The 14908-nt window shown below is 36.6% G+C and overlaps 1 protein-coding gene across 3 annotated transcripts in view; it reads left to right on the plus strand.

Annotated features, from left to right (window-relative positions):
- The first annotated feature begins 5490 nt into the window (after nucleotides 1–5490).
- The window catches only part of sik2a (salt-inducible kinase 2a), a 51239-nt gene continuing 41821 nt past the window's right edge, over nucleotides 5491–14908 (plus strand). Inside the window, exons 1-3 of one of the 3 annotated variants that reach the window (XM_039662297.2) lie at nucleotides 5491–5927; nucleotides 7113–7229; nucleotides 8862–8925. In XM_039662297.2, the coding sequence (XP_039518231.2) occupies nucleotides 5787–5927; nucleotides 7113–7229; nucleotides 8862–8925 (322 nt within the window). In that variant the 5' untranslated portion in view covers nucleotides 5491–5786. Of the gene's footprint in view, nucleotides 5928–7112; nucleotides 7230–8861; nucleotides 8926–14908 lie in introns of those variants that run through there. The other 2 variants (XM_039662296.2, XM_089129910.1) reach the window with 2 other exon arrangements.

Raw genomic sequence — 14908 nt, forward strand, 5'->3', positions numbered from 1 at the left:
AGTAAATACTGACAGAATTTTTATTTTTGGGTAAACTAACCCTTTAAAAGGAGCTATATGTATCTTTTCTTCTTAAATGAATCCTTTTTTTTTATTGCCTGTGTGTGAAGGGGTTGTAATCACACATTACAATGATCCACTTGTCGGGTTTTGCTATTACCTCTGAAGGCCAGTATTCCTATTTCTATGTGAAGTCTCCGGGTCAGATTTTCTGCGAAATCCATCGGATGTGACATAGATGCGCGCTCCAGAGCCACTCTCCTTTTTATTTACAGCCTATGCGACGGCACTGCAGCTAACCACCTGCCTTGAGCACAACACAGAATTCAACACAAACAACATCAATATAAAAAAGTCCTGCTTGTCCATATACACCATACTAATACTGTGTTTAACCCCTTTTCGCCTTCAGACCTGCCTTAATTCTACGTGGCATTGATTCAATAAGGTGCTGAAAGTATTCTTTAGAAATGTTGGCCCATATTGATAGGATAGCATCTTGCAGTTGATGAATCTTTGTGGGATGCACATCCAGGACACGAAGCTCCTGTTCCACCACATGCCAAATATACTCTATTGGGTTGAGATCTGGTGACTGTGGGGGCCATTTTACTACAGCGAACTCATTGTCATGTTCAAGAAACCAATTTGAAATGATTCAAGCTTTGTGACATGGTGCACTATCCATCTGGAAGTAGACATCAGAGGATGGGTACATGGTGGCCATAAAGAGATGGACATGCACATTGGTAACAAGGCATGATGGATCTATGTTGTCATTTTGTTTACACCAAATTCTGACTCTACCATCTGAATGTCTCAACAGAAATCGAGACTCGTCAGACCAGACGACATTTTTCCAGTCTTCAACTGTCCAATTTTGGTGAGCTCTTGCAAATTGTAGCCTCTTTTTCCTATTTGTAGAGGAGATGAGTGGTACCCAGTGCTGTTGTAGCCCATCCGCCTCAAGGTTGTGTTGTGGCTTCACAAATCCTTTGCTGCATACCTCGGTTGTAACGAGTGGTTATTTCAGTCAAAGTTGCTCTTCTATCAGCTTGAATCAGTCGGCCCATTCTCCTCTGACCTCTAGCATCAACAAGGCATCTTCGCCCACAGGACTGCCGCAAACTGGATGTTTTTCCCTTTTCACACCATTCTTTGTAAACCCTGTCATTGATTCGAGTAACTTTTTTGACATTTGTGTACAAAGTGTTTTATTTCTACAATATATGGTGTAAAAACCTCTTAGTGCTGCCCTCTTCAGGTTGAACGGTGGCTACTGCAGTTGAATTTTCCTATTGGATGTTCCGCACTTCATGAGGTACGCAGGTTTCAGCTCACCACGCGAGCTACGCGCTCTTCTATCGGCTTGAATCAGTCGGCCCATTCTCCTCTGTCCTCTAGCATCAACAAGGCATTTTCGCCCACAGGACTGCCGCATACTGGATGTTTTTCCCTTTTCACACCATTCTTTGTAAACCCTAGTAATGGTTGTGCGTGAAAATCCCAGTAACTTTGCAGATTGTGAAATACTCAGACCGGCCCGTCTGGCACCAACAACCATGCCACGCTCAAAATTGTCTGAATCACCTATACTTTCCCATTCTGACATTCACTTTGGAGTTCAGGAGATTGTCATGACCAGGATCAAGCCCTAAATAATAATAAAGGGAGTGGCTGAATAAAGGGAGTGGCTGAGAACGATGACGTTGATGTAGCACATCAGTTAAGTTGGAGTTAACAGCGGAGAAAGACGTGAGAAAAAGCTATTCGGTCCATTATTGGGAAACTGCCGAATATACAGAATTTAAAGCCGGAGCAAGAACAATGTTCTTCTGTAAGTTTTGTTGGTGGCCATGATGTTGTGGCCCTCATCCCCACGGGATTCGGGAAAAGTTTGATTTTCCAGCTCACTCCACTAGTGGTAAATGAGTTAGCTAAGGCGAACGATAGCGAAGCAAACCCAATAGTTGTTGTCGTCTCCCCTCGTGTTGCACTTATGGAGGACCAAGTGAAGGATGCTGAAAATTAAGTAAATCATTAAGATTTGTTGTCATTTTAAAAAAATAAATGTCATAAATAAATATGTGAAAACACATACTTTGAAGACCATAATTTGAGTTTTAGTTTTATATGTCAATGGTTAATTTGTTTTAATAAAAAAGTAAATGTCATAAAAGTGTTCAAACCCATACTTAGAAAACCATAATTAATTAAGGTAAGAAACAATAAGACATAATATGAAAAGTTGTTGTTTATTATACATCTAGAGACAGATCATTCACTGTAATGTTACAGATACGAACTTTCATGAGATCGGGCATTTGCGGCAGATCCGAAACGACCGCAGCGGCGTATTTTTAATGATTAGAGTTAGACCCAGCTTCGACAATTGAATAAACACATCACTGTCCTTAGTGTCAAATATACATTTCGAATATATCATTTTTCCTAGATCTGTGAACTCTTCAAATAAGCTTCAAGACTGACCTGAATCTTTCTAATAATACAATAGCAGCTTCTGTAAGCTTAATAACCAGTGATGATTTCATGCAAAAATATTTTTTTATTATTATTTATGTCAAGAGGCTCTAGTCTCATTTATTATAGGGTTGTTAGGGATAGATTGAAGATCTCAGTATAAATCTCAGTGCAAAATAAAAGGCACAAAAATATAGGCCTTTCACTTCAAACTGACAATTTTTTTTTTTTAAATCACATATGAGTTTGGAACAACATATGAGTTAATTAGTTAATAATGATGAAAATATATGTTTTTTTTTTGTTTATTTTTTTTTTTAGAATTTTATATTTTGTTTGTGGGTAGCTATTTCTTCAATTTTAAAGATTTGAGACCTGAATCTTTCTAATAATACAAGAAATGAAATGAAAACAGAGGCTGACATTTTTAACAACCATAGAGAGGGCTGTCGTGCACCTAATTTTTCTATTCTTTGAAAGCATTTATTTAAACTAGGGATCATGTCCTACTTTTTTATAATCCCACTAAGATCCACTTAAAAAATTTTGTCAAGATTTTTATTGAGCTGAATGCGGCATCACTGTTTCTGCAGAGCTGCTTTACAGCTGAATTGAACTCATTACATAATTGATGAACTTTACACAATTACTGAACTGACTGCAGCTGAATAATGACAATAGAGCTGAATCTTAGAGAATTGAATTGTGTTGGCATCATTGAACATTATCTTCCAGTTTATCACTGTAAAGCTGCTTTGAAACAATCTGTAAATAGAGATGATTGTCTTAACTTTTCAAAAACAAAACATGCTTTTATTTGATTGCATTTCTGTACCTTTTATTATTAACAAGACATAGCTGCTCATACAAAGTAAGAGACCAATGACATTTATACACACACACACACACACACACACACACACACACACACACACACACACACACACACTCACTCACATACAAATAAAGGGGAGAAAAAACAGCAACATAGATGTATAGATATAGTAGTGTAAATTGCTTTTCAAAACAAAGCAAATATGGTTGTGCTGACTTCTTTTCAGTCTTGCAGTCTCTCATGTTGACTTTATTTCACTTGTGGGCTGTGCACATTAATGAACAACATAAATGTAAATGTGTCAGATATGCATAAAAAAAGTCATTTTTTCATCTGTAGAGCCTTGACAGAATGTTAAAAAGTCACCCTAAAAGCCAAGCATCTTCAAACACGAGGGGAAACCCCCATTAAAATTTTATCAAATTAAAAAAAAATAAAAAATAGTTCATGATTTTGTGTGGAAATCATGCTAAAATAAACTAACAGTAAATTTTGTCTAAACATATTGTGCTACATAACAGAGAAAAAAAATTGTGACAGGAGAAAGCAAATAACAATTATTACAAAGATGCAATCAGAATTTTAAGATACTAATGTTGACAGTGCTGAGTAGCAAGTAACCATTTTTTTTTTCTTTAGATGAAACTTAAAATAACCATATGTATATCCAGTCTTCTAATTATTGATGGAGTTTCATTCCCTTGTGGCTGACACTGAAAATACAGAGCATCTAAATTGACTTTTTCTGAGAGGAATAATACAGTCCCCTCATTCTCCAGTCCTTGTAGAGTGACGTGCAGTTGTTCTAACGCTAACATACAGTTTTAATGATGAAAAGTATTATTATTTTTAGTATTATAATTAAACAATGCTGAAAATTAACAGATTTTTTTATCAATAATTCTTGTGATTGTTTATACAGAGAGTCCAATGGTTTTAGAGGTGGTAACATAAAAATTTAGACATTAGACTTCTGTGGTTTAACAGTGTCAAGAGTCTTTGTGAGGTCAACTTCAAGAAACACCCCACCTTTGTCCAAGAGAGACTTAAACTTTTTAGTCGAAGTTGAACAGCTGATCATTTTGGTGATAGTGTTAACTAGTGATTCACTGAGCTCTTTAAGCATGCTTACCAAATATATCCTTTGCTCTGGATGGTTTAAGAGATGTGATGTTCAAAAATAAATAAAATTGTAATTTATACTGAGGTAAAAAGAAGGGTAAAAAATCAGATTCAGATTCAGACCAATACATTCCAAACCCATACAATTTTACCAAGCGATTTGATTAGACTGGAAACCAGTTTTTACATAGATCATTCTGGAGCTTATTTGTAAGTGTTCAGAAATTACTATAGTAAATAAAATTTAAAAAAACAGGTTGTGTTGTTTTAACACATTCGTTTTAAGAGTGTATTCATATTTGCAAATATAAATATTTTGTAGGCTATGTATAAAAAAAGAGCATAACATAACAGCAGAAGCCATTTTTTGACAGCAGAGGTCGCTATCAGACAGCATGCTCAAGAGTCAGAGGAGCGCATATCTACAGATGTTTAAATAAATGTACAAATATCCATCTATTACATATATTTATATATTAAATTCTATGCATTTAAAATCATATATAGACCTAATTTATTTTTAAAAAATACATTTTTAAATTAAAAAAAATGTATGTAATAGATACCCAAATAGATAGATTCAAAGTGGTTATATTGCAAATATCGCATAGCAATATGGTATACATTATAGATTAGTGTTCCTTTGTCGACACTGCGGTGATGAACCCAAAAGAAATTCTAAATATGAAGCAATTGTGTCAGCTGCATTTCACAGGGAGAGCATCTCTATCCATGTGATTCATTCATATTTGTTTTTATCTCTGACTGTGACAGTTGTTTTTGCACGCATTGGGCAAAACCAGTCCTCTGTGAGAAACGTAAATGAATTAAAACGCGTAGGCTACTTGTCGGCGCATCTGTTTATGTTGAAGAAGATGATGGGTTTCATTAATGTAAACAATAAAATGCATTTCATTTGTTGAAGGTCAAATGAACGCAACCGAGTTGAAGTGTTTGGAGAGATCGCTATAGGCGCTGATTGACGTACACAGTGGATAAGGTTGTCTTGGTGACATGCCGCGACGGACATTGAAGCCGCTTTGTGAGATCCGCCCCTTTATAAAATCCCTTCTGCACTGACGTCAATGCATGTCGAGCGCCAGAACATCATTCCGACCATCAGAGCGGAATGCGCTCTCATTTCAGTCTCATTTCAGTCATGTAGAGCCCTGATCTGGCAGCGAAGAAATGTGCTGGAGCCCTGGCCACCCATATGCCCCATTTGCATTTTAGCTTTGGCATTAGAAACAATCATACCCGCCACTTCAATTGCTTTGTAAGAGCAGGTGAAGGTGGCCAAACCATCCTCTCACACACACATCATTATCCAGTAGTTCACTAGAAAACTATGGTCATGGCCGCCCAGGACCAAAAGCCGTCGCAGCAGCGGGCACCGGTTCGCGTGGGATTTTATGATATTGAGCGCACGCTGGGAAAAGGCAATTTTGCAGTTGTGAAGCTGGCGAGACATCGCATCACAAAATCTGAGGTGAGTAGCCTAATACACGCACGCACACACACTAGTGTTTTCAGTGTGCATGCGTGAACGTGCATTGGAACAACTTACATTTACACTTATCAGTGTTGTTGTAATTATTTGTAAGTTGTATTTTGGCCTGTAAGAAAAATATAACATAAAATTGCCTATATATATATGACACACACACACACACACACATATATATAGGCTATATATTTTTTTAACTGCAGTTTTTCTCAAACATGTGCCAAGGTCTAATATTTGCTACTCATGTTGGTTTTATACAGTTTTGAACAACGTTTATACCATATACAATGCCCAGACCATAAACTTGAAATATTTGACTTACATCAGCTAAATGAATAAATGTAAAATGTAAATGTAAAACATCTTGAGTATACATATGTGTTTGTGTGTGGGCATTTTAATTAAGACTTTATTTAAATTAAAAGTTATATGTGAAATAAAACAGGTTCTGATTTTTTTTTCTCATGCATTACGTTTTAAAATATATTTTTGAATAGCTTAATAGATCCATAAAACACCAACAACAACTGTGACCTTTGATATCTAGGGCACAGTGGCAAATCATAAGTATAAAAACATGCATGCATGTTCGGGTCGCTGTTTTAAATGAATTAATTTACTTTAAATAAATGAAAAATTTCATTGCTTGGTGTGTATTGTCTGTAAATAATTGGATCTTCTCTTATGCCTCTGTCGTCAGTTTAGATTAGTATTACGTTGTTGCTGTGCCAGGGTCAGTTTACTCTGATCTTGAGTTTTAGAGTGACTAAGAGCCGCAGTCAAGATCAATTCAGATAAAACCAAACCAAAGCGATGCCGCTTCCCACCATTTCTCACTTAGAAGAAAAAGTGGAACAGCTGTATATTGCAGTTGCATGATTTTTTTTTTTTTTTTTAAAGATCCTGTAAAGACATGAGACAGGAAGCAGTCTGTGAGCAATGCGTTTATGCTAATTTGAAATCTTCCGCACAAAACAACTTTATTACAGTTACTCAATTTTTTTTTTTTTCTTTTTAAAGCCAATAGGTCCAAAATTATTTTGTCATTGTATTGTTGTGGTGCAGCTCAGTGAATAGCCCTTTATTTTCCTGGAAACTATAAATAATTCATACATCAGTGGCTTCAAAATAAAAGCCCAATAAGACATAACATTTGCTGAATTGCAGGTGGCCATTAAGATCATAGACAAGACCCAGCTAGATGCGGTGAACCTAGAGAAGATCTACAGGGAGGTGGAGATCATGAAGCTGCTGGACCATCCTCACATCATCAAGCTTTACCAGGTACTGCATGAACATGTGTGTGTATACATTTTTGATAACCCATCAGCTGCCCAGCTATTTTTGTTTCTTACCTGTATTAACATTTGTTCCATGAGATTGTTCTAGAGAATAAGGCCTGATGAATCCAGTGGTTTCGGCTGGGAGCTTTATAGAGTTAGTCTTGTCATGTTATGTAAGATTTTTAGGTCACTCTGGGCCTGGATGCTAATGCATTATCAACAGTTACACAACACAAATACAGCATCAGCAGCAGTCCAATCATGACAGTGGTCATATTGTAATTTGTCTGTCTGGTATTATACATAGAGCTTTCTAAAAAAAACTAAACTGCTTACTGTTCCTTTGGCAGAGTCAACTGGGAGTATCAGTAACTTATAGAAATCTACCAAATGCCCACATGGTTATTAATTCAACACTAGACGTCACAACCAGGCAAAAATAGTGCTATGAAATGAAGAAACATCCGCCTTACAATAAAAAAAAAAAAAAGATTATGTGGTGATATCATGGTACAAGTAGGAAATGCACTGATATAGAAATATTGTTGGTTTAACTTAAAAAAAAAAAACCCGAAGTAACCTGGTTGCCTTAAAATTTTACGTTCAATGAAATGGAAAAATTGAGTTAATACAATGAAGGTGATTGATTCAATTATCAGAAACTCAAAATAAATTATCTAAGTTGATTTGACAAAAGAAAAAATGTTGTGATTACAAATCATGAAAATATTTTTTTTTACAGTGCGTCAACATTTTGGACACAACTACTTTGTTATATCTAATGCCAGTGGATATTATTATCTACTGGTGTTGTTTCATATTGTTGTTGACATTTATTCATTTAAAGTATAATTATTATTATTATTTTTTTTATTATTATCCACTGGTTTGTTATTGTTTATTTCATATCGTATTGTTTATTTTTTGCTTATTTTATCAACAGCCTTAATAATATAAAATTAAAAACTTAAAAATATAATCAATCAAATAATAATGTCAATACAAATATGAAACAGCACCAGTGGATAATAATAATATACTCATTATAATTATTATCAATGATATAATTAATGAATAGATAAGAATAGAAATCATTATCACTAATCTATTAAATTATTAATAGAAAAAATATTAATTTTACACAACTTTTACATTTGAATTATTGTATTTATGTATTTATGTATTTGTTATTGTACTGTATATAAGTCTCAAACTCAAAAGCTTTTTAACAGCATGAGGAACAGAAATGTTTATATTGACTTTACTTCAGAAAGAAATGTCCAATAATGCTATGGTACTAGTGCTCTCAGAGATAGGACAGCAGTGTAGAGAAAGATAGCTTACAGAAATATTACACCTATGTATCTTAAAAAATAGCCATAACATATTATTGACTAGACGTGAATCACTTGTCACCATTGACAGTTTGTTTCTTCTCCTTTGCATCACACTTTGCAATGATGTAGAATTGTTTCCTCACTTGAAGCCAAGTGTGAACACTATAGTGGCAGGTGAAAATGCTGTCCGTCTCTAGTGCACTTGTGATTTGAGGCTTTTTGTGATATGAATTGCATTGCCATAACATTCCACATTCATGCAATGGATAAGAATCACGTCTCTTCTCTTTCATTAGGTCATGGAGACCAAAAACATGCTCTATCTAGTCACAGAATATGCCAGAAATGGAGAGATATTTGGTGAGTGCGTCCGTTTCGTTATATATGTGCAGACAAACGCTATTTCATTGTGATCCATGTATTCACCCCACGCTGTAAAGCATTGCATGTGCAGTGAATCCATGCCTGCAGTGGATTGAGATGGTCAAACCACATTTCTGCATATTTCATCCATCTATACACTGATTCACTCACTTAAAGCTAATGGATGAGCTGAGCAGAAGCTATTTTTTGTCCTGTGATGGCACCTGTAATGGAAAAAGGTCCTGGTGTTTTAGATGAGAGCTACGTGACCAAAGAAACAATCATCTCCCCCATAACAGCCCCATGCAGTAACGCTACAGTCATACATGAAAGACAGTGAATGAGATTTATAGCCTCATTAAGGGGCAAAAGGTTGCGTTTGACAAAGCGAGAGAGAGAATATGATACGGCAGCTGCTGCCAAAAAAAAGAGGAATAAGATAATCATTTACAGAGACATCCTTGTGATTTTGTCAGTACGTCTTCAGTTGTGTTAATACACTCCTTGTGTTTGACGGCATGCGCACTTTGTTCTTAGCGCACGTACTGCGAGAGTCAGCAGTAAATCTATGCAGTGGCACTATGTTTACAGTAGCATACTCTTTCTGCAGTGTACAATATTTGTGTTAAATTTGAATATTCTCCTGAGAAAAAAAAGTTTTTTTTAATGTAGTATTTGTTTGTGTCATTACATTGTTTAGAGTAGACTAAAACATAAGAGCATAAGAATTGATGAACCATTTTACTTTATGCAATATGTGGGGGAAATGGCTATAATGGTAAACCCATTCAATACAATGTACACTCACCTAAAGGATTATTAGGAACACCTGTTCAATTTCTCATTAATGCAATTATCTAGTCAACCAATCACATGGCAGTTGCTTCAAAGTGTGGTCCTGGTCAAGACAATCTCCTGAACTCCAAACTGAATGTCAGAATGGGAAAGAAAGGTCATTTAAGCAATTTTGAGCGTGGCATGGTTGTTGGGGCCAGACGGGCCGTGAATATTTCACAATCTGCTCAGTTACTGGGATTTTCACGCACAACCATTTCTAGGGTTTACAAAGAATGGTGTGAAAAGGGAAAAATATCCAGTATGCGGCAGTCCTGTGGGCGAAAATGCCTTGTTGATGCTAGAGGTCAGAGGAGAATGGGCCGACTGATTCAAGCTGATAGAAGAGCAACTTTGACTGAAATAACCACTCGTTACAACCGAGGTATTCAGCAAAGGATTTGTGAAGCCACAACACGCACAACCTTGAGCCGGATGGGCTACAACAGCACTGGGTACCACTCATCTCCTCTTCAAATATGAAAAAGAGGCTACAATTTGCAAGACCTCACCAAAATTGGACAGTTGAAGACTGGAAAAATGTTGCTTGGTCTAATGAGTCTCGATTTCTGTTGAGACATTCAGATGGTAGAGTCAGAATTTGACGTAAACAGAATGAGAACATAGATCCATCATGCCTTGTTACCACTGTGCAGGCTGGTGGTGGTGGTGTAATGGTGTGGTGGATGTTTTCTTGGCACACTTTAGGCCCCTAAGTGCGAATTGGGCATTGTTTAAATTCCACAGCCTACCTGAGCATTGTTTCTGACCATGTCCATCCCTTTATGGCCACCATGTACCTATCCTCTGATGCACCATGTCACAAAGCTCGAATCATTTCAAATTGGTTTCTTGAACATGACAATGAGTTCACTGTACAAAAATGGCCCCCACAGTCACCAGATCTCAACCCAATAGAGTATATTTGGCATGTGGTGGAACAGGAGCTTCGTGCCCTGGATGTGCATCCCACAAATCTCCATTAACTGCAAGATGCTATCCTATCAATATGGGCCAACATTTCTAAAGAATGCTTTCAGCACCTTATTGAATCAATGCCACATAGAATTAAGGCAGTTCGGAAGGTGAAAGGGGGTCACAGAATTAGTATGGTGTTCCTAATAATCCTTTAGGTGAATGGTTTTATACACAAAGATGTGTAATAATGGGAGTTGTAATAATTTGGCACTATTTAATATTTCTTAGGAATATTGATATATAATTTTCCTATTCATTTGTTGTTCTTGTGTATCTCTCAAAACACCTGATAAACATGACCTAGTATTTAAGTCCATATATGCAATCAATGCCCTGTTTTGTAACAGAAAGTTATATTTTGATTAGAAACCCCATAACATTTTCCTGAGAGATTTTGATTTATGATAAACAATTCGAAAAATAGTCAAATTTAAATGCGAATTGCAAAATATAATCATATTTCCATAAGAGTGCTAAATTTGATCACTAAATAAATGTCAGTCATTTTTATAGACCAATGAGAAGTTGTTGTCATGGTTAAACATGCAAACATTTCGGATCTCTGAAAAGCCCTGAATGTTGGTATCTCTGATTGGTGGATCTCACATCGGGTCCTGGTGGGTCACAATACACACAATTCTACCGTTATTTGCTGTTTGTGTGTTCCTCTTCGCGAGACACAAATAACAGTTGTGTAATGAATTCATCAAGTGCACCATCGCACAGATTAAAAAAAGTATAATTAATTGAATGGACTGAAACATCATTTGACGCATATGGTGTGGAAAACTGTTTCCCAGCAGTTCTTATTGTGTCATGTCAAAACAAGAACGACTTTTTTCCTGAATGTTTTGATGACAGCAAAGTATATGCATCCAATCAAACAGTAACAGATTAGAAAGGGCGTAGGCTTGATTTTAACATTGGTGGGACTGGGAACATAGGAGTAGCATCTATGCATTTTGCAGTTATGATGATTTTAATTGTAATTTCATGTAATCTAAAGCCTTTATTTATAGATAAAGATCACCACAACATGTTGCTGGATCTACATTTTAGTTGATCTTGGAACAATATTCCAATCAGCCAATCAGATTTGAGGTATAATATTACAGTTTATGTCAAATTTAGGCACATTACATATTATTTTCCTCTAATTTTAGGGATAACTTGTATGTTTAGGAGTAGGGACAGGGTTAGGAGTAAATTTTCAGACAAAGATTGTCGTTCCAGGGTCAAGAAAATATGTTGATCCAGGAACAAGTCTTACTTGGCAAAATCATGGTGACCATTTATAGATATAGATAGGAACTCACTCATAACTTTGATTAGCATATACAATTTAGCGTTCTGTACAATAAAATAGGCCTTTCTAAACAAGCACGTTCATAACTAAAAAAAACATTATTAATGGATTGACAATAAGGTTTTTGCCTGATATTGACTTCAATTCTGTAATGTAATAAGTTAAAGGTAAGTAATAGAGTGCTGAAGTTATGACGTCACTTTGTAGGCAAGTGAGTTAGCATTTTAGCACTTCCGGTTCCCTCGCCCTAAAGTCTATGGGTTTTTTAAATGTTTTTTTTTTTTTTTTTGCTAAATCGCCTGAAATAAGGTCTGTGATTAACAAAGCCTCTAAATATTTTCACGTTTTGATCTATGACATAAAACACATATTGTGGACCTCTTGAAACTTTACCTGAATACCCCTGCATGTTATTTCCCAGATAGCAGACTGACATTGAATCAACGTGGAAATATGACATCGAAACAACGTTGATCTGACATTGTTTTGCTCATCGAATTAACGTTGAAACAACGTCAGACGCGTCATTCTTTCAAAACTAACAGAAAATCAACTTGAAATCAACGCGTTGTTTCAACGTTATGAAAGCAAACCAATTTTCGATTTCATTTAGCTTTGAAGAATGCCGCGTCTGACGTTGGTTCAACGTTAATTCGATGAGCAAATCAACGTTGTTTCAATGTCATGAGAGACGTCGTTTCCACGTTGATTAAATGTCAGTTTGCTATCTGGGTTGGTATTGAAGTGTATTAGTCTGGATTAGGTCAGCTCATCTGAAACTGGAATTCTCATTGTTATTGTAGAGATCTTTTTATATCTGCTGTTTTTGAGGGCTTATACCTGAGTGGAGGTTAATGACCTTCAAGTTGCTCTTTAGCACAATTCTACGTACATAAACTCCTACAGAAATGTAGTGAATAGCATGAGTGATTCATTCAGTCTTTTTTTTTGTTTCTTTTGTCTGCTGTTTGCTCACTTCCTTTTCACTTGAATCATATCTATATATTTTTTTTATGTATTTTTATATCTGCCCAGTCAGTTTTCTTTCATGTTTCCCTCCATTCTGGGTGTTCCATTTTTGTTGAGTTAAAATCTAATGTGTGGTCATTATATAGATTAATGTTCAATTTCCTTATCCTATACCTGCTGGGTGCAAATGAGTCAATCCATATAGGGATGTGAAGCCATCTGTCAACTCAATATCGTACCATACTCGTGCCGCACACTGTCTCGAATTCACATGCACAGCGCACCCTTTGAAGTCTCCTACATGCCCCGTATGACGCACACATGCATACGCATGCAACTGGCATCTCCATGCCCTTGTCAACTGATTAACTCAGAGGGCTGCTGTTTTATCAGCGCTCGACTCGCATTTCAAGCAGGCATGGCTGACAATCAGGTCCTGTTTTGAAAGTGTGGTCGGCTGTGGATGACAGGCAGGCTTTTTGTTTTAGGAGGGAATGAATATACAGGTTGCTTTCGTTGGATTTAAAATTCATGAAAAGCTGGTGGTTCCATATTCACGTCACTCCGACATAGCAAAAGGTATCATTACACAAACACCTGTGATGCATGAAAAGGACATGAGAAAATAATGTGTTATTAAAAGGGTCTTTGCTTGTGGAAATAAATGTCCCTTAATCATTTGAGAAAAAAAGAGCTCCATATACACCTTTCAGAAACATATCTGAACCAGTGTTAACTGTTCAAAATGGGTTGCATTCGATTAAAATAAAGCTGAAATAAAAATATGATACAAATACTATACGGAAAAACCTTAACCATAATTAGAAATGTTTCCTTGACAACTAACTAAAATAAAATAAATTGAAGTACTACAATTACTAAAACTACTAAATGGAAATATATATTTTAAAAGCGATATAAATGACAAAAGAATGGAAGCTTATTTCCACCACAGAATAAAAAAGGTAATTGCTACTTTTTATAACGCTCAATTACATCAGAAAACAAATCTGATCTTACTATTCTGACTTCATAACCCGCAAAATTTTATATCACAAAATTCTGAGAGAAAAAAAAAATCAGAATCACAAGATGTTAAAAAAAGTCAGAATTGTGAGATACACTCACCGGCCACTTTATTAGGTACACCTGTCCAACTGCTCGTTAACACTTAATTTCTAAGCAGCCAATCACATGGTGGCAACTCAGTGCATTTAGGCATGTAGACATGGTCAAGACAATCTCCTGCAGTTCAAACCGAGCATCAGTATGGGGAAGAAAGGTGATTTGAGTGACTTTGAACGTGGCACGATTGTTGGTGCCAGAAGGGCTGGTCTGAGTATTTCAGAAACTGCTAATCTACTGGGATTTTCACGCACAACCATCTCTAGGGTTTACAGAGAATGGTCAGAAAAAGAAAAAACATCCAGTGAGCAGCAGTTCTGTGGGCGGAAATGCCTTGTTGATGCCAGAGGTCAGAGGAGAATGGCCAGACTGGTTCGAGCTGATAGAAGGGCAACAGTGACTCAAATAACCACCCGTTACAACCAAGGTGGGCAGAAGAGCATCTCTGAACGCACAGTACGTCGAACTTTGAGGCAGATGGGCTACAGCAGCAGAAGACCACACCGGGTGCCACTCCTTTCAGCTAAGAACAGGAAACTGAGGCTACAATTTGCACAAGCTCATCGAAATTGGACAATAGAAGATTGGAAAAACGTTGCCTGGTCTGATGAGTCTCGATTTCTGCTGCGACATTCGGATGGTAGGGTCAGAATTTGGCGTCTACAACATGAAAGCATAGATCCATCCTGCCTTGTATCAACGGTTCAGGCTGGTGGTGGTGGTGTCATGGTGTGGGGAATATTTTCTTGGCACTCTTTGGGCCCCTTG

The sequence above is a fragment of the Pimephales promelas genome, chromosome 4 (assembly GCF_988280905.1).
Source record: "Pimephales promelas chromosome 4, fPimPro1.hap1.1, whole genome shotgun sequence".
Classification (NCBI taxonomy): domain Eukaryota; kingdom Metazoa; phylum Chordata; class Actinopteri; order Cypriniformes; family Leuciscidae; genus Pimephales; species Pimephales promelas.